Consider the following 23,813-nt stretch of genomic DNA (forward strand, 5'->3'; position numbering starts at 1 on the left):
CTTAATTGATATTAAAAAATTAAATATATAATTAAAAATTAAATTTTAATTAAGACTTATGACTTGGTTCGTGATTAATTTTGTGGGTGCGATTTACTAAAATTATTTATATTAGACGGAAAAGATGAAATTAAATTTATTTTTTGGAAAATTTTGGTTTTTTTTTTTTATTTGTTTTTAAGGAAATGGGAAAAATTGTTGAGAGGGAGATTTTTGAGTGAGGTGGGGCCCATGAAGAGCAAAGAGCCAGTAATATTCCAGATGAAGATTTTGTAGACGAACATACGTGTCCTTAAAAAGAAAATTCAAGCCACCAGTAGTGTGTGGTTGATGTGCCTCCACCTCTTGTCTCCAGTAGAAAAACCAAAGGCTCTCCAATTTACACCAGAACATCTTCTTCTTCCTCTTCTTTTCTTCTTCTTCACAATCCCAGAGAAGCAGATTGACTCAGAAAACAACCTCAGTTTGAGTCCGGAAGCTACAGAATTAGCTCAATGGCTACTTCAATTTGTGCAAGCGGGTTTAAGGGAGGTTTAGGCACTTCATTTTACGGGGGATGGGGCAGTGGTATTATCGGCGAGGAGCATGGAGTTTTGGTAAAAGCAGTGCCGAGTGTTAGGGTTGCAAAACCAGTAAGATCACGGCCGATGATGAAGAATATCAATGAAGGTAGAGGCGTTTTCGCTCCTATTGTTGTTGTTGCGAGGAATTTAATCGGCAAGAAGAGGTTCAATCAGCTCAGAGGCAAAGCAATTGCCTTACACTCTCAGGTACAACCAGTCGCAATAAACAACTGAGTAATTAATTTTACTCCTTTGAAATCTGTTCTATTTAAATTATTAACTTCGAATTGGAATTTGAATTGGTGGTATCGATGGTTCGAAGGTGATTACCGAGTTCTGCAAGTCAATAGGGGCAGACGCAAAGCAGAGGCAAGGACTAATTCGGTTGGCTAAGAAGAATGGAGAAAAGCTTGGCTTCCTTGCTTGAGTTGAGATTACTTATAGGTTCCTTCATCTCCCTACATTAATGTCTTCTCTGCAATACTCACTAGCTTTTTTGTTCATCTTCACTCCTACCTGTAACATTTCTTCTTCATATCATTCAAGTAAACATTAGAAAGATAATATGTTCATATATTTCACCAACAAGTTGAGCTTACGGAATCGTTCTCTTTTTTTCTGGATAATTTCTGTGTAGTCTGTAGGATTTATGAAAAAATGTTTGGAGATGTTTCATTTTTTTCTTAGCCTTAAAGGGATGGCAGTTACACATACGACGCCATTATCAAAACCAGAGGAGAAATAAGAGGCAGAGAATAGATAATTTAATTTTATACTCCCAATAATTTGTTTATTTTTCTATTTGAAGTTTCTCTATTCTTCTAAGCTATCTTACATATTTCCAATAATTTTTAGTTTTCTATAATAAAACATGATACATATATAAATATTTTTTCAACAATTTTTTTTTAAAAAAATATTATTTCATTTTAGGCATCTTAATTTCTACAATATATATATATATATAATTCAAATTTGAATTCTAATCTGAAAAATTAAAATTCCAATTCAAAATTCAGTACTTTGTTCTAAATTTAGTCTCAAATGTAGACAAGAAAAATGAAAGAAAATTGGAGGGACAAAGATGACCTAATTTTTAGCTACAGATTTTGTAATGTCAAGTACTTTAGATCAAAATACTAAATAATAAAAATCCTATTTGAACAAAAATTAAAATCTACTTTCAACATATAAAAACACATAAACTGATTTTAGTTCTTCTTCCTTGAAACCCTAACCCGATTAGGGTGTTCCTATGGATGTCTTGTTGCCTGTAATGAAAATCCATTTTGCACCGCCCAACGTCTCTAAGAGATGGAAACTGTGTTTAAGTTACAAAAGATAGATTCTTCACCATCACCAATGCGACAATAATACAGTGGAGCTAGAAAAGACACAGCCTTCGTGTAAAATAGCGAGCAAAAAGGAGACCAATAGGAGAGGCATCAAAATGTTATGGAGGCTGGAGAGATTCCCATAATCCTGATGGCAAGTACTTATAACCCGAAGAACTCATCTTCTGGTGGAGATGCTCAGTAGTAGGCTGGAGAACCAGAGAAGATGGCATCATACAATGAAGTTTGAGGAGAATGAGGAGAGGAACGAAGAGATGCATCTTTTAAGATTAAAAAACAAATAATTTAATTAATACTTACTTAGTAAGAAACAGTTATTCAAAATAATAACACTTTTTAGAATTACTTTCATTATTATTTAATGAAAATATTTTACTAAAAAATTATTTTAACAGCCTGGGAAGCTCTCAATACCAACAGTAACAGCTGACAAGCTATGAGTAACATATATGACAAGTGAATTGTCTCATAAACAAATGGGATTCAGAATCAACCTTACAGCAAAATGCAGAGTTCTAAGTAGAAAGTTGCCGACTTTAGATGACTCAGTGAAGTAAAAGCAAAAGGCTGAAATAAAATATAATGCAACTGCTAAAAATCTATGAATGTGCTGATTTTGTAAGATTATAGTGTTACATCCAAACATCATTTTAAATGCAAAAAAATATTTTGATTATCTGGGCATCTAGGGCAAACAGATCACAAAATCGAGCTAATTGATTCCTTCTCAACCAAGTTCTTGCTCCTCCCTACAACTTGCCACACGAAATTACCCGGAGGTTACACATTGTATCGACTTTTTTGCTTTCCAGATCTTTCCCTTCTAGAATCATCCTGAAATACACCGAATAATGAGAATATGAGAAGCAAAGCAAGAGGCAACAGACCCATAATCAACAAAACCCTTAAAAATGAAAAATTACATGGAAGCTGTAAGTGATCTGATCGGTGATATTGAGGATCTCCTTCCATTTCCTCCCAATACTCATCTGCACAACATGGTTCATACAAATGTCTGAGGATTCAAGTGGGTACCAGGTAATATTTAGAAGCAAGAGACAGACATACTGAAGGCGTCCGATGTTGTGCATTTACGAAAATATAAATAATATAATGACACCATTTGCATCAGGGAATCAGAAGTAATAGCACTGGCATAGAGATTAGCTTCCCAAATGTCAGCAACCCAAAACTAGTTGGAGCAATGATATACAAGCAAATTAACAGAGGAAATATCAATTTACTCATTTAAACATCAAATTATTTGTCAATATAAATCAATCTTCTTTTTGGGGGATTTGAAGACTATTGCTTTATTGTCAGTGTTTCTGGTGACTAAAAATCAAATAAATAACCCACTCTCTTTCTCAACCCACAACTTAGAACCCTTAGTTTTAAAATTACAACAAACAAAACCGGTAAAATCTATTTGGATAAGTAAAGCAACAAAGACTAGTTATAGCATTGAGATCTTAGATGTCCCTGGAAACAAAAATCCATAATCCCTCTAAAAAAGCAGCTGAAGAGCTCATCGGCAGAGGTTTTGAGTCCTATATGTCAAACTGGTTCAAGACCTTCATAAGTTGGTAAGTATAAATCTTTCCATCAACATAACCACAAAACACACAGTCACTCCCTTGTAGGATCCTTTTGTATTTATCTGAAATTTTCATCATAACTAAAGCTCACACAAAAGCTCCCTTCTCATTTAATCCTGTGTTATAAAAATTTTCAACAATGGCTTCTTTAGGATTTGCTTCTCTTAAAATTTCCACCAGCATTTCCATGCACAGTAGGGGGAGGGGCAAAAGTACCATATTAGAACATGTAATCTACAATTCGGAAATCAACAAGCATATAGCTTCCAGATATCAAAATGTCAAATCAAGGCCAGGAAGAACCTAGTAGTTATCCAGGTTTGCCTCTAATAAAAATCAACAGTTTCAAGGGATCAAAATTGAGTTAGCTTTGCAGATTGGAATAACTTCTAGGATTTAAAAAAATGCTCGTATTAAACAACAAACTTCAGTACCAGGTATCAAATTAGTAAGAAATTAGACCTGCGCAGCCTCATTTGCTGCTGTCTTAGTCCACAATGAGATTTTGTCCTGCCTTTGCTGGCGTACGCTAGCAACCACACCACAAATTTCGTCTGCCTCATCAAATTGCTCTCCAATTAAAGCCATCAACTACCCAAATGAAGAGAATTCATAAATCATTAAAAATGGACATTAGTTATCGCGGAAGTAAGACCAAGAACTTGCATTTTGCACATTAATTTTTTACAGAAACAAAATAATCAGACAGGTAAAGAATTTTACAGTTTCAAGCCACATGATATCAAGGATTGCCTTTCTGCTACAGATAACAGTCCATTTCCCCCCATTAGCGCACTCAGGATCCTCCCATTTGGGCTCAACTCCAGCTTTGAACAAGTGGAAGTCAGCATTTGAAAGCAACTTGCTGGGCTTGAATATATTTTCGTACAAACTGCAGAATATCAATTATATAAAGAGAGATTACCCTGTTAGATTAAGCAAGTCTAATTTAGATTTCTCTTCAAAAGAAGTGTTTATAAAGAGGAATATACGAAAACTTGTCAAAGCATGACCAGAATGCAGGTTAGTAGACAACAAAAGTAAGACATTTAAGCTGCACCTTTTCAACCAATCAGCCCAGAGATGGCTAGACAAAATAATGAGCAATGCCCACTATCAACCACTCATTCAATTGATGATAGTTACAGATTCATAACAATGTGAGAAACAGAAATAAGGCCACGTTTGGAGAAAATGAAACAACAAAATTTATTTTATTTTCAAATGAATTCCATAAGGAAATGATTTATATATGACTTCTTATATTTTGTAAGAAACCATTTTGTAAGATATTTTATAACATAGTAGTGAATTGGTGGTATACTGGTATTGTATAATTCTAGTTTGTATTTGAAGTATATGTTCATAGCTGCTTTCCTTTCAACCGGCCATAATTAGTTTTCAACTTCTATCAATTTCAATAAAATCTGAAATTCATTATTTCAAGTCAACTTAAAATTAAATTGAAACTAAAATCTTCATATTTAGAACACCTCTAACTAAAAAAATTATGACTATAACGAAAATTCACAATTTTTTTGGTGGAATTCATTTATTTAAAGACACCCTAAGGCATTTAATTTTGCAAGGACGCTCCAGGCAACTAAAAAGGAAAGAAACATGGAATGCCAAGAACATTAACATACCACCAACTTAAAAAGTTCCAGTTACTAAAATGGAATTATAAAAAAAAAAAGCAGAAAGATGTAATTTAATAAATATCTGAAGATAAAGGAATTATTAACGAATAAAAAATAGAGAGCAGCGAACAGATCGGAAAAAAAAAATCAAGAAGAAACCTAAGTACCTAACAGATCAAATTGCATACACACCAAACAAATTACATAAATACAGAATGATAAGAGTTATGAACACAAAGATGAGGAGGAGGAGGAAGGTACGTAGCAAACCTCCAGAATTCTTCGACGGTGTCAAAGGTAAAAACTTTACGGAGAGAGGAGCCCCAAGCGGCGCCATGTTTCTTAGATTGGTTATCGAACCAGAAAGTCCACTTCTTATCGAGCTTATGGGGCTGCTTATCTGTTGGAACGGGTGCATCTGTTGTCCCCGCCGCCGCTACGGTGCTCCCCTCCATCGCTACCTCACTCGCCATTACGCTTTCCTTTTGTTTACGTGTTTTCTGTCTCAGAACTGTCGAGTGAGAAAGGAGAGAACGTTCTATATTAGCTTTCTGTCGGCCCATTTTAAGGAATTTATTTTAGTGGGCCAAAAATTGGGTAATTTAGGCCCATCATTAGATTATTCATCTCAACCCAACTTAATTATATATAATATATTTTTCAATTAAATAGTATATATTAATGTATGCGTATAATACTATTTTAATTTAATATACACAAATTAAGTCGGGTCAGATTTTTGACTGGAAATTAGATTTGGTAGAGAATAATTAATTTTTCAAATTAATGGCGAGAAAAAAAAAATTTCTACAACACCTTAATTAATAAGAATGATAATTAATCTTCTACAAAAACAAGAAATTAATTATTTTCCTTAGTTTATATGCACAAGAAGCGGAAAACGTGAGTAAAATACTCACGTAAGGGCAGGTGGTGATTCCACCGCATGCCAGCTTCAAGCCTCACGCTTTGCATGGCTGCCACGAAGGAACCCAAGAAAGAAGATTGGTTTTACTTTTATATTTAGCGACAAAATATGTAGTAGATCAAAGAGATGGAAGCTGTATGTGCATATGTAAGTACATATTGGAATGTTCTGAAAATTAGATGAAAAGAAAAATCGGAGATAGAGAGGGAGAAACAGCAATGGAGGTGGTAGAGGAGAGAGATGCATTAGCTACAGAGGCTCCTTATGCACCTGTCACTTACGACAGACCTGTTATAAAAGATAATTTGGAAGATCACCTCCCAAAACCTTGTAAGTCTTTCTACCTCTATCTCTATACCTATATATATATATATATATAGTGATTAGGGGATGTTCGGATTTCTTCGAATACTCAAGAGTGTTTATGGACTTTTTAGTACCTAGGCTTCGAACATTTTTTGAAGTTTTGGATATCTAGAGGCATTTTTTAGTTTAAAAAATTTCTGAATATCTAATTAAGTATATTTACACTCATAATTAGAAAATCATATGGGTTGAAGAATGTAACTGCGAATATTATATTTTTTTTGATGAATTAGAAGGTGCTATCATGGTTGTATTACAATATTAAATTACAATGTTAACAATTATGTTTAGATACTAATTACAAGACTTTTTATACTCTTGTGCACCTAAACCCTGAAATAAGAACATAATTAAATTTTGATTGGAACAAGGTATGTCATTAGTGATTGCTTGACCAACAATTGCTTGACTCTTGTAGTATATAGTGTATATGGAGGCGGTAGAGATACAACAATGTGACATTGTCATCACACTTGTTTTTTAATTTTCTAAAAATGTTATACTATATTTAGCAGGTTAATATGTCATCGCTGCGACAAAAATCTTTATATTTGTTTCAGTATTCAGAGCAAGAACTGCAATATTAGAAATTCTATTTAACTATAATAGAATACGTATGGAGAGCTTAAACATGTAACTAAATTCTATTTGTTGGAATTCATGTGAAAGTTATGCTAGTTTAATTATGAAATGTTGATTTTTTTTTTTAATGAGATTATTCCAATGAAATTGAAATATATTATGGCAGTAATTGTAAAAACGTTTTCAGAAGATCAATCTTTATGGTTTGGAAGTTATTATCTCAAAGTTAAATGTGAATTTGTCATTGGCTTCAAACATAGTCTTAGTGGGTTTTTTTATGTCCTAAATTAAGGATTTTTTTTTTTTTCCAAGACTTGAAAAGGCGAATATAAGGTAAATTGTTTTGGTGTTCATCTAACTAGATATGCCAAGAGCGTTGCAAGCTCCTGACAGGGACCATCCAACTGGAACACCAGGCCACAGGCATGAGGGTTTGAGTGTCCTTCAACAGCATGTTGCCTTCTTCGACCAAGATGATAATGGCATTGTTTACCCTTGGGAGACATTCACGGGTATATAAATATATCATTATCTCGACCTGTAAATCCCTTTAATTTTTTTAGTCGTTGAAGTTCAATTGTATATAGATTTTAAGTAATTTTTTTCTCAGGGTTACGCTTAATTGGTTTCAACGTACTTGCCTCTCTTATCATGGCCACTGTTATCAACATGGCATTGAGCTATGCCACTCTCCCTGTAAGTATACATGATCTCTAATATTTTTAACTTAGATTTCTTGATAGATGATGTGAAAAGTATTGGGTTTTGGTTGAGTTTATAGGGGTGGATACCTTCCCCTTTTTTCCCTATATACATACACAACATACACAAAGCGAAGCACGGAAGTGACTCCAACGTTTATGACACCGAAGGAAGGTAAATACATACGAACTTAGTACTTTTACCAGCGAAGTTTATGGGACAAACATGTGTTAATATTATTAATATAAACATGGGAGGAGTTGCAGGTATACACCGGCCAATCTTGAGAACATGTTTAGCAAATATGCACATACCGTGCCAGACAAGTTGACTCTAGGAGAACTATGGAACATGACGGAGGGAAGTCGAGTGGCCTTCGACATCTTTGGCTGGTTTGTTCAGTGTAATTTACATTTATGGATTGAATTGCATTGCGGGATTATTATAAAGTTGATTTAACTTTGTTGTTGGGAATTTCTGAATTAGGGTTGCAAGCAAGTTGGAGTGGGGTGTATTATACATGCTTGCAAGGGATGAGGAGGGAATGCTGTCAAAGGAAGCAGTGAGGAGATGTTTTGATGGTAGTTTGTTTGAGTATTGTGCCAAAATGCAATATGGTGATGAAGATAAAATGGGCTAAATACCAGCTTGCGTCCTCTATTATATATGTGTTTGTGTGTGTATGTATATATATATTTGTAATGTATGGGAGTCGGGCAGTCCTGGGTCAACTCAAAATTAGTACAGTTTAATTAGTGTTTCAGGTGTTTACCCCAGTAAATAAATTCGTAGTTTGGTAGGAAAGGAACTGTTCTGCCGTTCTACTTCTTTCTCTGCAAAAGTGCTTTTATGAAAGAAATATAATTTTATATATGTACTTGCCCTTTTTTGGGGTAACTGAATATGTATTCTCTTTTTGTATTAAAAAAAAAAAAAAAAGAAATTGATTTAGGCTTCCCTTTGAGAGGTAAGTGATGGGATTTTGAAGTATAAGTAATTAAAATTGAATGGAAGATTATGTTCGTATTAAATTAAAAAATATATCTATATCTGAAAAATTTTGTAGTTGAAAGAATATGCGTGTTGTACTGTAAATAAAAATAAAAATAATTTTTAAAATCAATGCAAATAGAAAATATTTAACGTATAATTTAAAAATTATTATTATCTATTTATAATTTTAAATTTTTATTATTATTAATTTTATTCATTATAAAATTAATATATAAAAAATAAAATTTATATATTAATTTAATGTATAAAAGTGTAAAGCAATCACCTTGCGTGTATAAGTTGTAGTAGTTAAAATTTAGAGTAATTAGTTGAATGTGTGTTTTTTATTATGAAAAAATCAATGGGTATAAATAATTTCTACTTTTTTTTGTGTTTAAACCTCCCTAAAAATTATTTTGCATGTAAGAAATTAAGTGCTTTATACTCAGATCAATGGGTATAAAATGTCTTTCTTAACTACGAGTTAAGATCAAATTTAATTCCATTATATTAGCTAATGATGCTTTTTCAACACTCAAATAACCACTCAATTGTTTAATTCAAATAATGACTCTAAAGAAAAATAATAAAAAAGCAAAACAAAACATATAAAAAAAAAGGAGTAAACTCACCAGAAAAGATTTAAATTTGTAGCCTGGCCCAAATTGGACTTCCAAGCCCATTTTGTAATCATTATCTTCACCCATTAGTTCTCCCGCACAACCCAGCTAGCTGATGGAAGAAAGCGAAGGGTTCGTTGCTGGAAATGCTCTTGGAATTTTAGAATATCAAGCATGCGAAAAGCCAGATGGGTACCCTGTTTTCATTTCCAAATCGACTTCTCTAGCTAGTCGGTTTTATCTTGAAATTTTGCTTCCAGTTTTAGTGTGCTCCATTAACAAAAAATCAACAGAGATTATGGGCATTGATATTTGAATGACTGCAGATTGGCAAAGCTTGTCTGAATACTCTGCCAAACTGAACAATGACAAGGAGAAGACCGCCTAATTACTTAAGTCTACTTATGGTTTGCTCCTACAGCAGCTTCCCCCAATCTGGAGGCATGCCCCCAGCAGATTTTAGTAACTTCAACAACTTCGTTTTGGATATTCATCATCAGTATTCATCTTTGGGGGTGGTACGCCCCCAGCAGATTTTAGTAACTTAACAACTTCGTTTTGGATATTCATCAGCAGCATTCATCATCTGTATTAGTTTCCGCTGAACTTCATGGTCTCTACCCTCTAGACTGAATAAAGTCTTCTATTTAGGACACGGGTTTAAGGCATACGATTACAATTACAATTATTCGCACCCACAATACATTATTATAATTATTCACTGAGTACTTGTAAGATAGCTAGGACCTTATTGTCTTAACACTTGGAGGAATCCCACCAACTGCTATTGGGAATTGGCTCGTCCAAAAATGGCACAAGGGATCAACCCTTACAAAGACGAGCAAAAGGTAAACAAATCAAAAACCATTTCAATTTAACTAATTCATCTCCTTGCCACTTCCACAACCATAAAGTTCAATTCTATTAACCATATGATCTTCAAATTCTGACATCAAAACCATTAACCAAAAATGAATATCCTCATAATCAAAACCTCCAAGCAGTATTCCAATATTCATGGTAGATGAACTACGTCTAAATGTGAATTAAGAAGCGCTAACAACTTGCTGAACTCAAAAAAGGAGAAGAACAATCTCAAACAATTGCATTGGCTGCACTTGCAATCCTAGGCCACAGATCTGCACACTCCTTTCCAATAGGGCCAGTGATGGCAGAACCTAAAACAACGAATAAAGAGCATTTGGCAAAGCAACATGGAAAAGACTTCATCCTGTACAATTGACTGCAATCTAGAATTAAAAAACCAATAACTGAGTGCATAGTGATAAGTATTTTGCATGAGACATACCTTTCATTTCTCCCTTTGGGTTTACGATAACACCAGCATTATCTGTAACATCAAATTAAAAATTCTGTTAGAGACTTTATTGACTTTACCTTGGAGTGTCAGCAATTGTCCCTTCCATATATATTTAGTACCAATAAATTAATGAACATCAATCACACTTATCAGAAATAACTGATTGCAACAGAACAGATAAAAGCAAAACAAGGATAGGCATCTTCTCCCATCTCCTTCAGGTTCTGAGATGGGGACCTGTGCACGAAGAAATAGACAACACAATCACTGAAACTAATAGACTAGCAGAAATGTAGGGTCCTAATGGAGCAGATGTGAGCACAAAAAGCAAAAACACACCTGTAACGATGGACACATTCACTGTTCCAGACTTGTAACAGTATCAACCACTAAATATTGAGGTGGACACCTGACTAATGTCTGGTCAGACAAACAGATTTTCAAAGACCTAAATCATGCTAAAAAAATCAAAATCTCTAACCATTCTGATCAATGTTAGGCCAACTATGAACATGACAAATTACATATTTATGTAAGGAGATGGGTGAAGGACAAGCAAGGCTGAACAACACCAAAGCTTTGCAACCTGACAAGAATGGTAACACAAGTACAATCATAAATAAGGTTAGTTTGGAAACAGCACTACATCAACTTATGTGAATAAGGAAGCTACATTTAATATTCTCCAAAAAGTGAAATATCCCAACCGTGACAGGAATGGTAACATTAGTTAACATCCGACGAAGGGAAAGTTGGTAATATCACTCTAGCTGGGTATGGGACGTGCAGAAGAACCTCAAATAAAAATCATCCACACTACATCACCAGCATATCAAGGACCACTGTTTAAAGAAAAAGTAAGAAATAAAATATTGGGAAAAATGCATTGCCAGCATATCAAGATCTCACTTGATAGATAATTTCGACCATAATCTAGCTGGTCTCAAAAAGCATCAAATCACAGTGCAGACACAAACCCACAAAATTACAGGAATATGCACACATAATGACACAGCTTAACCAGCCACAACTAGTTGCATGACACTAACCAATTCCGTAACATGCTAAGAAAAGCAAATCACAAACATTCAAGGTTATTGTTAGAAAGATCATATTAATGTAAATGGTAAAGAACAGCATGAATATATAACCACAAGACACAAGGGCAAATTTTTAAAACATGACATCATTTGACAAGTAATTTCAGTGCACCAGATACCCAAGACAGCAGGATATGAAGAAAGAATCAAACACCAATCATAAAACCATGAAGAATGGAAAGATATAATTCAAAATCATAAGTTAACAAACAAAACTATTCATGACATTTTAACAGCAGCAATGCCTCTTTAAGAGAATAAAAGATTGGACATTTAGAATAGACCTTCAAAGTACATGTAGACGCCATCCTTTCTGCGCCATGGCTTGCGCTGCCTCACAATGACAGCAGGCAACACCTTCTTCCTGAGATCAGGCTTTCCCTTCTTGACAGTTGCCATCACCATATCACCAACACAAGCAGAAGGCAATCTATTCAGACGACCCTTGATACCTTTAACTGAAATGATGTACAGATTCTTTGCACCAGTGTTATCAGCACAATTTACAGTGGCTGCCACTGGCAGACCCAGTGACATCCTGAACTTGTTACCAGCAGATCCACCGCGTCCTAAGAAAATAAGAAAAAAATTAAAAACTTACCAATTATTAACTATGCTAAACAATGTTAAACATATCTCAGTTCTCAGAAGGGAACCACATGCATGAAGATAGTTTCTTCGTTTTTTAAGTAGGTCTACTAAAAAAGTGATTCAATCTCCAACTAACATATTCAGTTAAAGATATATATGCTCCAGGACTTTGAGTCTTATCTTCCCAAAATATGTTATTAGACGCTAAACAAGAAATCTTTATTGGTAATATATTATCTTCAGGTTCCATAATTGAAATAAAAGAATCATTTAAAAAAAAACTACAGGTAGAAAGGCTCACAAAATTCCCGGAGTGTTCACATAGAAAACAAAAGTTGATTCGATAAAGAGAGCACAAATAATTAATAAGACTTCGGCACTATAACCTTTAAACTCAAATAAGCATGTCCATTTCGTTCCTTCAACCAAAAGGATGACCCACTCTACAATCATATCCAAATATAACATAACTCTCTGATTGATCAAATGTGAAACTTAAACAACAAGAATAAATAAAAGGAGTAGCGGCATATACAACTGAACCAAACTGATCGTGTTAGACGACTAAGCTTTTAGAGATCTAACTACAAACCGGACAGTCAAGAGATCTGAAATTTCCACGCATTATTTACTTTACTTTCTAGAGAAGAGAACCAAAATTAAGACAGAAACCTAGATTTCAGAATGCGAGAAACGAAATAGAGAAAACATAGAAACAAACTAACCTCGCTTCGACATTTTTGACTGCTGAAGAGAAACCCGGAATGCAACGTTTAGGGTTTTTCTCTACTTATAGACGGCTGCCTAGGGTTATGGGGTTTACTGGAAGATATTAAACTATATGGCAATAAACACCATCATCGTTTCATAATATACCGCATATATCCTACTGGGCCCGCTTCTCCATAGACCTTCCATAAATCTGGGCCGCCGCCTTATTTCTGTTATACCTGGACTTTGACATACTTTTAGTACGTTGAATTTTACAATTGATTTTGAATTAATAATAATAATAATACATATATGTGTAGCAAAAGATGTCATATAATATTTTTATTTTTAAAATAATATGTTAATATTAATTATGAATATATATTGTATACAGATAAAATTTTGAATATTATTAATTTAAATTTTTAAATATAAAAATAAAATTAATGTGACAGTTATAATTATGTAAATTATATAGAGATAAAATTTTAAAAATATTATTTATTCAAAATCTTAAAATATAAAAAATATGATTAATATGATAATATAAATAATAATAATTATTTCTTTCACATTTTTCAGTGTAAACTTAATATTTTAACTATAATTTGCAAGTAACATTTACTACCATACGATTTTCATAACTTTACATTTCAATCATAATGTTTTTCAAAGTCGAAGTGTAGACACCACTTAATTCATTGGAATCACAGATCAAGCTCAAAGTCATCAAAATAGAATAGCCAAGTCCCCACCAACAGATTTAGAACAAAACCTAAAAGTCCCAAGTTAAATTTACAGAGATGATGAACTTGGCAATTCCAAAAATAATAATACACTCTCTTTAACAGACCCATCCTTCCTACAAGCACTGGATCAGCATCTTCGGAGAATTATCACTTCAGAAGTTACCTGCTCTGTTGTGTACCAAACTCAAAAATCCTGAAAACAATGGAACGGGAACAAACTCAGCAGGAAAATATACTCAACATGTTTCAAAATTAGAAACAAAATTCAACGTTCATGTCAGATCTCATTACCAAGAAAAGCAAACTGAAAACTGATCAATTAAACCTCACAGCTAATCACGAGAAAGTCTATGTTGTAACTCACAATTTTGATGCCACCCGCACAAATTGAGAACCTGGGTCGTAGAAGTCATTCCTGCACCGGAATGATGGAGAGAAAGGGTTCATTTAGCCACCCAAATCCAGCTAAAGATAACATGTCCCAGCGTACTACTATAACAATGTCAGAAACCCGCAACAACAACCACAGCCTAATTTACTTAAAAATGTCTGGGGACTATTCAATAGAGTAGCCGTCTTATGAGCTTGACAAGACCTTTTGCTTCAACAATACCTCAACTTAGCATGCATCTGTATACTAAAAGATGATAGCAGAAGCTACAAACAATCTCAGCTATGCCATTTTTAAGTACTAGAAATTTAGAAGCCTAAAATATGTAGGATTACATGAGTTGATGGGAAAAAGGGTTTCCTCCTCAAACTAAAAATTTCCCTAAAGCCACAATACAGACTAGATATGGACTTACTAACCAACAATCTCAGCTACACCTGTTGCTACGAGAATGCCTCAACTAAATATCTGTGATGTTTCTCTTTACTCCCGGCAAGTTATGAGAAGCAAGATACAAATTGGACCTGAGATCAAAAACTCAATTTGCAGTAGATCTTTAGTGAAAATATCTGCCAGTTGATCTTGATTAGGAATTTAACAAACAATAAGTGCTTTCCCATCAAAGATTTTCCACAATGAAATGAATATTGTGTTCCATATGTTTAGATTGGACATATAGGATAGGATTATATGCCATAGAGATAGTGTTGACACTATCACAACGGACAACCAGAGTATTCAAAGGAAGAACAATATATTTTCCTTTGAAAAATTCTTTTTTTACATAAATCAAAAACAACGACAGCGACAGCTCTGTATTTAGCCTCACAGCTCCAGAACGAGAAGTGGTGGTTTGTTTTGTGACACTTCAAGTTATTAAATTGGAACCAAAGAAGACAGTACCTCATGGTGGAACCAAAAGCATCCAGACAACAAGCCTGTTACTTACCAAAATAATCAATAAGATTAAAAGAGAAGCATAAGAAAACTGGAGACAATAGTATAGAGTACCTTAATTGTATCCAACTATCCTCTTTGCAGCCTGATAATATGTGTCTCTGGTCTTGTGAAAGTTGAAATTCAAAAAAGACCCGGCAATACTCGAATAATGAGTAGGATCATGACACAGAGGAATATATTTTTTTTACCAACTTGTCCACGAGAGAATGCCAAAGTAGAGATTGGTTTATAATTTCCAAATCCCCTGTGTTGTAAAAGTTCTTCAGCATAGTCCAGTTGGTCCAGCAATTATCTTTTGGAGTGACTTTGACACCAAGAAAATTATAGTTAGGCCAAAGATCGGTCATTAAGAATTCTTTCTTCAAATCTGTCAAAAAAGTCTCAAGGGGAGTCGAGGAAGCAGCTAGAACTATATCATGAACATACAAATTCGAACTCTGTAATGAGCTTATTAACCGATTAAGTATCTGTGATATTTATATCTTTAAAATGAACTGCTTCAACATAATTGGCTTGGAAACACATAACTAGTTCAACTAGAAGATGATAAAATTTTACTATCATAAAAAATTTGAAGTCAAATTAAAATAATGCACTCAAAATTTCTCCACTTAATGAATTTGGCATGCGTTGATTCAGTTGCACTTGAAATTCCTTTAGTTCAATTTTTATCTTCTTCTAAAAATTTTCATCCTCCATCAGTTGAACTAAATGCAAATTTTCAAATGAACTTCATTCGTTCCAATCGTAACATGAAAACATATCCCATACTGATCTATTCAATGCATGTCTTACAACAAGCAAAGGTTGCCCTGAGTCTCCAATCCTACTGCCAGTGTATGACAGAGAATTGATCCTATATTAAAGCAACTTCCCTTAATCAAAGGATTTTCCAAAATTATTCCAAGACAAAGGGGGTAAAAGAAAGCATCCGTGCTTAAGAACTTAAAAATTTTTAATGATGTAACTTACCTGATAATATGGCAAGATAAACAAACTAGTGTCGACTAGTTTGTATATCGGCACTGTTTTACCTGGGAAGTAGAAGCTGACTGAGAATACAGATTTATGATTAAGATTTAAATCCAGCTAAATGCAGATTAGCCTTCTCCATTGCTTCCCAAGTATGTTATAGGATGCAATGAAGACGAAGACAAAAAAAGGAAGTTTGGATATGAAAAGTACCTCCTGCCCTCCCTCTCCAACTGTGCCAGCAATTAGAGAGGATTGAACAACAAGGGGAATCACGTATTTGCATGAAGCGCAACAGATCCTAGCTGGTATCATCCGAAAAGATTGTTGACTGATTTGATGGTCTGAAACCTTGACAAACTATAGAAAATTGATATTTAGTTCACATCGAAAGCACACCCCTGGTTGGTTGAAACCAATAAACTGGACTTACAATATTTCAACCCTTACCTAATCAGGAATTCCATATGAACCATTCACCAAGCACAATATTTCACAGAAAAAACTCCCCAAGTACAGAAAGAGCATCCAACTTGTATCCTTTTGTACATATAAATCTAAAAAGTAATAGAAATAACATTTTTTCCCCCTTGTGGAAAACCATATCTGATCACATGCGTCATGAAATCTTTCAGAAATGGATGTTCGCAACTTGATTCTTCTCATGTCTGAATTCCAAATCTCATTGATCTGAAACATATCACAGTAAGTCCAATCTTAGAACATACCAATTTCTGTGAAATTGTTTGGTGCCAAAATCACTTCATCAAAAACTTATACATTCATTAAAAAATTACCATATTACAAGCCTTTCTTTCTAATCTGTGGATTGAAGGATGACCTTCTCAATACAAACTAACCTAAAAATTTGATCTGAGACTAGACAAACTAGCAACAAGCAAGATTGAATAACCAACCATCTCAGTTCCTGTGTAGATGTTTGACTTACAACTGTAAACAGAAAAAAGGTTACAACTAATGAAGAAACTTCAACTCTGAATCTGGCTATTTCAATTCCTGTACAGTTTTAGGCCACAATGTTGGATTCTGACTATGGATATAGGCGACAGCAATAGAGAAAGCTTGCAGAGCTGATAGTGATGATTGAAAATGAATAAAATACAAATCATCATGTACATTTACGATCCTCAACCCAGGAGCACTGTGCTTTGAACCCTGAAAAGTAATTGCATTTTTCATTTAAGTACCATTGCTTAAAACAGTTAATGGAAATGAAATTTTATGAACCAAGAAAATACTTTTGCATCAAAAGAGTGTGAAGCTTTGTAGGATCATATCACAGGCAGAGTCAGATTCAAATACATAAGCAAGGCCAATTGCAAAGAATTACGTGAAATAGGGTGAAACATCAGCCAAAACCCATCCACTACTCATCTGCCTACTCACTATCCACCCAGATAACCAACCATGATCAAGCAGAACTATCTGCTTACCAAGTCACAACCATAGGTGTAAATACTCACCCAAAGCCTGCATTGAAGTAACTTTATGACATTTAAGTTCTCTTACCAAGTACACTCTCTAGAATTTATGACAAACTTAGATTTTGGAGAGGCTCACCAAGAATTCAACCTAGAGGCACCTATTTGTAATTGTAGGAAGTAAGTCACTTCATAGTCATCAACCTCAACCAAAATAAGATATATTTGCAATGTACAGATGACAGATGAATCCCTATTACCAGAATAAATTAGAAGAGAAACAAATAATAAAGTGTGCTTAATAGCAAAAGAGGATCAGAAAATAGTTGTGAAACTACATGCAGACCAAACATGAAAGTGAAAAAAAAACAGTGCACAAAGGTCAAACATCAAACTTTAAAAGGATTAGGATAATACAAATAAGTTCTTATAGAAGAAATTGAAGGAGTTGACCAAAAGGGCTACAGGATGATTGAAGTACCTGTATGAACAAATCAAATGACTTGCACTCCTCCTCAATCTCTATTTGTGATGAAGCCTCTTCTTTGCTTGACCTGGTTTTTAGTATTGTCAACAGGCACCCCAAATCCCAACCACCACAGTCACAGGATCCACCTGATTTCCACCTTTCAATGAGACTTGAAGGGCCACCATTTTGGGTTCTTGGCCCACCATGAAGACCTGCCGGAACTAGAACATCCAGACTTGTTGAGCAAACACCAATATCACGAGTACAACAAGCAGAAGGCACAGAGTCTTCAAGAGTATTGATGGTTTGCTTCATATTTGCTTTCCTGAGGAATTTCAAGCCCCAGCCTCCAACTTCAGTTTGGCGATTGTCAGGGAGATGGTCTTCCACAACAATGGCAACTGATTCGAAATTTGGTGGAAGATGATTTTCTAAGAGATTGACTCCACCTAAAGTATCAATAGCTATATCTTGGTATGGCTCCCAACTACATTCCAATGTTGAACTTGCCCCATCAAATTTTGAGACGCTTCTCTGCCTGGATGGTTGACTAATCCTGAATGCATTAACCACCTTCTTAGACAACCCCTTATTCTTCCTAAGGTTATGAGATGCAGTTTGGGTCCCTCCCACCAAACTTTCACCACTGCTAAACAAAGTAAACTCTCTCTCCATGATTTTTGAATTGTTTGGGCAAAGAGTGAAAGAAGTTGATACATCCATCTTACCAATAAGGCGTGACACATTAGCATAGGTTTCATGGTCCCTTCCACCACCCTTTCTCAAATGGAACAAGTATGCGAAATCTAATGCCAGATTATCAGCTGACTCAATCCCATACAAGCTAGCAACGTAGACCTCTCTCTGATCATCTAGGGAAAAAACAAAATGCGGAATACCATTCTTCCAGGTGCTTTGGAGCATTCCTTGATAAAGACTGGTTGAAGTAGAAGAACCCGAATGATCAGAAGAGCAAGTAGAGTTTGTGCTTGACATGGAAATAAGCCTTCTATGCTGAGTCCCAGATTCATGTTTATGGTTCCTGGGACTTGGTATTTTCTTTTCTAACTTTTGCAGAGAATAATTACTTAACCCACTAGAAGAGCTCATGAAATCACAAGATCTGGAGTCCTTAACATCATTCAATCCACTTGTCCCAAAATTAGATCCAATATCTAATTCACCCAATTCTTTTACCAAAGAGCTGTTCAATTTGTGCATCATGCTCTTACTATCCATAATTGGACCTATAAGCCATTGTCCAGTAGAGCTGATGACTACGTTCCCAGCTCCACCTACCAATGGACATTCAAGAACAAACCTATCCAAATCACAAGTGCTTTCATTTCTAACTTTCGTAATGCTCAAGCCATCAGAAGAGACATCCATATTCATGGAGCCCAAATTTACAGGGATGCTGCATTGGGCTGATTTTGATGCACTAACATGAATCAATTCCAAGCAATGGCGAAGATACTTCTCATCTAGAGTCACCACATGTTTTGGGATCTTATTATCAAAGAGGAGAGTACCTCGAACAAATGGACCCTTCACACCACTTTGACCAATTTTTAATCTCTTAAAATCTAATATTAGAGAACGCTCTGGCTTGCTCAGAGATCTTTGAGAATCTACCTCAGAACAATTCAGACAATTTTCTCTGCATACTTCTCTGCCCTTGCTCGGGCTATTCCCTATTTCTTCTTTCTCATGGCTGTCATTATCATCATTTATGAAAGTATCCTCCATTTTTGCCATGATCGGATCAAATAAAACAAAGAAATAGAACTTCAAGTACCAACCTCTTTCTCCACGTAATTCTTACACTTTGACAACAGACCCATTCCACATCACATGGACACCAGCCTGTCAAATCGTATTCCACAGTAAACCTGAAAAGTGATATAGATTGATCAGCATCCAAAAATTACAGAATGAAGAATTTATCGATCAGAAGAAACTAAGAACTCACAAGTTTCACGATGGTAGAGAGGAAACCTCCAGATATTCTAGTTGCTGTAGTACCATTAACCATAAGGAAACCAGAAGGAGGCCATTATGATCATGAGAAATAAATCATCCACCCAACTGTTGCTGCTAAGATTTGAGAACCACGCCCAATAACAAGCACTTCCTTCTACTACCCTTGGTTTTCATTTAACCTCTTCCCTATCCGAAAATGGAAAACAGGCAATTGAGGAAACCAAATCATTTCATGCCTTTTTTTACGGCAACCGACATAATAGCCAAGCTGGAAATCCAGGTCCCTTCAGCTGTATTTGCAAGAAATCTTAAAATTATGTGAAATTCATTTGCAAATTTTATAATTAATTTAACTATATGATGATATTGGCAAGAGTCTACCTAAAATGATAAAAGTTGTATTTATAATAAAATTTTGTTTGGAATTACAATAATAAATTCCAAAATACATCAGTTATAATAAAATTTAGAATGCATTGCTCTAAATGTTGTTTATCGCACTAATATAATTTACAATCTCTCCGCATTAAATTAAATAAAAATTTTGCAAAGGAATTCCAGAACAGTAATGTTCCAACTATAACATCGAGGAATAATATTATGAAATTTGGTAACAAAGTTGATAAGCATGAAAGGGAGAAATAAACAGATTTCTGCAGAAAATAAAAGATTTTCTCCATTTGTGGATAAATGAATCAAAATTTTATGCAAATTAATAAAACAATTTCTAAAGAGTGGGGAAAGAACAGAATGGCAGAGGATGGATTAAACAGCGACCTAAAGACCCATTTATTAGAAAAAGAAAAATCAATTAAATTTTACAAGGAAAGTAGCACAAGCAAAAATGAGTAAACTACATAGGGAAGGAATTGCTGGAAATGAAGTGGACAAGTCAAGAAAAATATATAATTTGTATTAATCAGCAGCTCATCTCCACAGAGCCATTAAAGCCACTTTTGATTAAAAGGAAGAAAATTTTCATAGAATGAACAAAAGGCAAACTCTTGACTAAAAAAGTAACCTTAGTTCTCCCGTTTCTACAGCTCTTAATGACAAATCCAGAAACTATAAGTAATTAAACAAGCCCAAAAATCCAAATAATAAATAAATGCAAAAGCTAGTAAATAGACAAACACCCATTAGGGAAGAAAGTTGGTAAATTTAAAAAAAAAAAAAAAACAGAAAACAACAATAAACTTTTGGTTACCTGAAGAAATGGATCCGGTATCAGAAACCACCCCAAAAAAAAGAATGAGAAGAAATGAAGCAGCCCAGCTTGGAGGAGCAATTGATTATCGACAAAGATAACTTTTTGTCAACTGGACTGCTCAGTTCTTTCTGGGTTATCTCTAACTGAAAAGAAAAAGAAGAGCAAAGTCAATTCCACGGAGAAAAAGAGAATGTGAACTGAAAACCAAGTGATGCTCATAACAATATTTGCCAAATAATTTTATTTTGAGGAGGAACTCAATCTTATTTTAAGCAACGGAGAAAAAAGGTATTTAAATATTCTGTATAATCCACAAGCTTTTTGGGAATCCAGAGGGAAGAGAAAGAGAGAGAAAACTAACAACATAACATGCAACGAAGACAAAGTGGAAGGCATAATGGGATTTGCGAGAGTGTGAAGCTAGTGATTGTGGAAATTTGGTTCTAACACGGTTATCTCTCGGACCCACTTCCTCTTTCTTTGAAAATTTCATTTTCCCTTAAAGCAAACAAGATAATACTGGTTCAAGCAGATCAGGAAGTGGAGAGAGAGAGAGAGAGAGAGAGAGAGAGAGTACCTGAAAAAAATAAGCTTTCTACATTCATTTAATTAATAATGAAAACACAAGTCATAAACGAAAAGAGTCAATGACAAAATTTGTAAATAAATAAATTAGAAGGTGAATTTTGAATGAAAAAAGAAAATAAAAGGGAATGGGATGGTGAGCTGGGGAGCACGACAGAGTCCAAAGTACACGGCTCCAGTAAGTGCCCACTTGCCAAACACTTCGACTTTCCGTTTCCGTTTCCGTTTCCGTTTCCCTTTTATTTTTATTTTTATTTTTATTTTTATTTTTATTCTTATATTTTAACCCACCAAATCCAAATTACTTCTTCCTAGACATGTGATGCCACACGACATACGTCCAAACAATATCTCCAATTTTTTAAAAATTCAAATTAATTTATTATATAATATATATATATATACGTATGCACATTTAAATCCAATATTTTTAAGTTGGTCGTTTATCTTCTAATTGTTTGCAATTCAATTTTTGGGTTTTTTTTTCACATCAATCAATTAATTTATTTATTAAAAAATTAAATATATATATCTATGAACAAATCATCATCATGTAGTAATCATATCATATTGTATGACCGTCACGCAAATTAAATTCACAATACAATTTGAGCAAAATCAAATAAAATATGCTTACATACTTTATGTTAGACAACATAAAATATATATATATGGTCTCCATTGGATCGTGTTTAGATTTTTTTAAATGTTGTATAAAATTTTAAATCATAATATATTAATTTACACGACAGTCATCTTATTAATTTTTAAATATTTATTATAATGTTATAACAATTAATTAATTAATTAAATTCTAAAAAAGAAGAAATCCGAGTATATGAAGATAAGATATCGTACCGTATATGCCATGTCTTGCTTATATTGGCGTTACAACTACTATATATATATATATATATATTATTTTGATTCTTCATACTTTTCATGTGCAAATGTTTGGTCTTGCTCATTTTCTTCCCTACCTTCTCATATACATATGTGTGTGTGTGTATATATATGAATGTATATATTTATTACATCAGCGGTGCGGCCATAAACATAATTAAAAATTAATCTATCCACTCGTAACTTTTCTCTTGTTTGATTATACGAATAGACTGCGGTTCAATTTGGTTCCATGTGACAACCGAAACAAACGATTCAATCAATTTTGTCTTTTGGGAATGTTTTAATCAATTCATCAATCAATTAAGAAAAAATTTATTCTAATCAAGTGATTATTATAGTAATCAATCAATAATCGCTGGCACATGTTTATTGATTATTGATGTATGTGTACAGTAAGTATATATGTACATATAATTAATTAATTAATTATGAATTAAGGATTGATTAATATAGAATCAAGTGAAAATAAATGTGAACTATTTTCGTAATTGTAATGTCTAAAATATAAGTCTCCTAGAGAATTTTGATTGAATAAAGAAAATATGTATAATTAAGTTGGTTGATTGACGGTATTATTTTTTAATATGTTTATAAAAAAATTAAGTTATTTAAACATTAGTATTTTTCATACTCTGATAGTAGTAAAAATTGTCTTACAATTTTAATCACGTATATTTTATAATTATGTAATAATTAAAAAAAAAAGATAAAAAATTATAAAGTTATTTGTGCTTATTTTAATTTAAAAAATTCAATTGTCGTTAAATATTTATTATGTTTGGAAATGTAATAAACTTACCAACAATTATTTCAATTTATTCATCACAAATCTATTAACACATTAATAAATAAAAATTTTAATTTTATTAAATCAAATATTATAAACACAAAACTATGATATAATGGAATGCAGCCGCAAATATATTATATTAAAGTTTATGTATAATGAAATTTCAATTCAGTTTAAATTTACTTCGTTATTGGATCGAGTGAACGTAGCATCCTTAGCTTCTATCGATACAATTCTAATTTTTACCAACCAGAAGAAAAAAAAAATGAATTTTTTTAAAAAATAG

General features: G+C 33.7%; 5 protein-coding genes across 20 annotated transcripts; 2 read left to right on the forward strand and 3 right to left on the reverse strand.

Annotated features, from left to right (window-relative positions):
• Positions 1 to 370: 370 nt before the first annotated feature.
• PGR5 (proton gradient regulation 5) lies at positions 371 to 1,161 on the forward strand. Its single transcript, XM_022043859.2, has 2 exons — positions 371 to 770; positions 886 to 1,161. Exons 1-2 carry the CDS (start codon positions 495 to 497, stop codon positions 988 to 990), a joined length of 381 nt encoding a protein of 126 aa, XP_021899551.1. The 5' UTR covers positions 371 to 494; the 3' UTR covers positions 991 to 1,161.
• A 1,168-nt stretch (positions 1,162 to 2,329) lies between these two features.
• Positions 2,330 to 5,688, reverse strand: LSP1 (Eukaryotic initiation factor 4E protein). Its single transcript, XM_022043907.2, has 5 exons — positions 5,427 to 5,688; positions 4,240 to 4,408; positions 3,979 to 4,107; positions 2,842 to 2,907; positions 2,330 to 2,752 (listed from the first exon to the last, which is right to left on the reverse strand). The coding sequence occupies exons 1-5, from the start codon at positions 5,627 to 5,629 to the stop codon at positions 2,699 to 2,701; spliced, it is 621 nt and encodes a 206-aa protein (XP_021899599.1). The 5' UTR covers positions 5,630 to 5,688; the 3' UTR covers positions 2,330 to 2,698.
• Positions 5,689 to 6,176: 488 nt separating this feature from the next.
• On the forward strand, positions 6,177 to 8,538 carry RD20 (Caleosin-related family protein). 2 transcript variants are annotated; one of them, XM_088215286.1, is made up of 6 exons: positions 6,177 to 6,414; positions 7,395 to 7,544; positions 7,643 to 7,728; positions 7,814 to 7,908; positions 8,001 to 8,137; positions 8,221 to 8,538. In XM_088215286.1, the coding sequence occupies exons 1-6, from the start codon at positions 6,264 to 6,266 to the stop codon at positions 8,298 to 8,300; spliced, it is 699 nt and encodes a 232-aa protein (XP_088071412.1). In that variant the 5' UTR covers positions 6,177 to 6,263; the 3' UTR covers positions 8,301 to 8,538. The 2 variants fall into 2 exon arrangements, with proteins under 2 accessions (XP_088071412.1, XP_021899558.2); XM_022043866.2 differs by having other exon boundaries at positions 6,181 to 6,414; positions 8,001 to 8,126.
• Positions 8,539 to 10,245: 1,707 nt separating this feature from the next.
• On the reverse strand, positions 10,246 to 13,241 carry LOC110815904 (large ribosomal subunit protein uL14x/uL14z/uL14y-like). Its single transcript, XM_022043881.2, has 4 exons — positions 13,085 to 13,241; positions 12,053 to 12,337; positions 10,657 to 10,698; positions 10,246 to 10,525 (listed from the first exon to the last, which is right to left on the reverse strand). Exons 1-4 carry the CDS (start codon positions 13,095 to 13,097, stop codon positions 10,443 to 10,445), a joined length of 423 nt encoding a protein of 140 aa, XP_021899573.1. The 5' UTR covers positions 13,098 to 13,241; the 3' UTR covers positions 10,246 to 10,442.
• A 449-nt stretch (positions 13,242 to 13,690) lies between these two features.
• On the reverse strand, positions 13,691 to 21,940 carry LOC110815822 (cadherin EGF LAG seven-pass G-type receptor, putative (DUF3527)). 15 transcript variants are annotated; one of them, XR_015817639.1, is made up of 7 exons: positions 21,244 to 21,601; positions 20,026 to 20,326; positions 18,066 to 19,945; positions 16,593 to 16,832; positions 16,356 to 16,502; positions 16,143 to 16,204; positions 13,691 to 15,474 (listed from the first exon to the last, which is right to left on the reverse strand). XR_015817639.1 is itself a non-coding variant. In XM_088215290.1 (6 exons), exons 4-5 carry the CDS (start codon positions 19,809 to 19,811, stop codon positions 16,593 to 16,595), a joined length of 1,986 nt encoding a protein of 661 aa, XP_088071416.1. In that variant the 5' UTR covers positions 19,812 to 19,945; positions 20,026 to 20,326; positions 21,244 to 21,389; positions 21,824 to 21,940; the 3' UTR covers positions 13,691 to 16,502. The 15 variants fall into 15 exon arrangements, 4 of the variants coding, with proteins under 4 accessions (XP_088071416.1, XP_088071415.1, XP_088071414.1 ...); XR_015817647.1 differs by having other exon boundaries at positions 13,691 to 14,012; positions 14,184 to 14,234; positions 15,222 to 16,502; XR_015817646.1 differs by having other exon boundaries at positions 13,691 to 14,234; positions 14,630 to 14,734; positions 15,222 to 16,502.
• Between the last annotated feature and the right edge of the window lie 1,873 nt (positions 21,941 to 23,813).

The sequence above is a fragment of the Carica papaya genome, chromosome 3 (genome assembly GCF_054855325.1).
Source record: "Carica papaya isolate Zhongbai chromosome 3, ASM5485532v1, whole genome shotgun sequence".
Taxonomy (NCBI): domain Eukaryota; kingdom Viridiplantae; phylum Streptophyta; class Magnoliopsida; order Brassicales; family Caricaceae; genus Carica; species Carica papaya.

Coding starts and splice junctions, on each gene's coding strand:
- PGR5 (XM_022043859.2), top strand. CDS start 495: ATGGCTACTTCAATTTGTGCAAGCGGGTTTAAGGGAGGTTTAGGCACT. Junction 771..885: donor CAATTGCCTTACACTCTCAG/GTACAACCAGTC, acceptor GATGGTTCGAAG/GTGATTACCGAGTTCTGCAA.
- LSP1 (XM_022043907.2), bottom strand. CDS start 5,629: ATGGCGAGTGAGGTAGCGATGGAGGGGAGCACCGTAGCGGCGGCGGGG. Junction 4,409..5,426: donor ACCGTCGAAGAATTCTGGAG/GTTTGCTACGTA, acceptor GATATTCTGCAG/TTTGTACGAAAATATATTCA. Junction 2,908..3,978: donor CAGCAAATGAGGCTGCGCAG/GTCTAATTTCTT, acceptor CATGTTGTGCAG/ATGAGTATTGGGAGGAAATG.
- RD20 (XM_022043866.2), top strand. CDS start 6,264: ATGAAAAGAAAAATCGGAGATAGAGAGGGAGAAACAGCAATGGAGGTG. Junction 7,729..7,813: donor TGAGCTATGCCACTCTCCCT/GTAAGTATACAT, acceptor TTGAGTTTATAG/GGGTGGATACCTTCCCCTTT. Junction 8,127..8,220: donor GCCTTCGACATCTTTGGCTG/GTTTGTTCAGTG, acceptor TTTCTGAATTAG/GGTTGCAAGCAAGTTGGAGT.
- LOC110815904 (XM_022043881.2), bottom strand. Junction 10,699..12,052: donor CGTCTACATGTACTTTGAAG/GTCTATTCTAAA, acceptor TTGATGTTACAG/ATAATGCTGGTGTTATCGTA. Junction 10,526..10,656: donor CCCAAAGGGAGAAATGAAAG/GTATGTCTCATG, acceptor TCGTTGTTTTAG/GTTCTGCCATCACTGGCCCT.
- LOC110815822 (XM_088215290.1), bottom strand. CDS start 19,811: ATGGCAAAAATGGAGGATACTTTCATAAATGATGATAATGACAGCCAT. Junction 16,833..18,065: donor CATTTGATTTGTTCATACAG/GTACTTCAATCA, acceptor GATATGTTTCAG/ATCAATGAGATTTGGAATTC.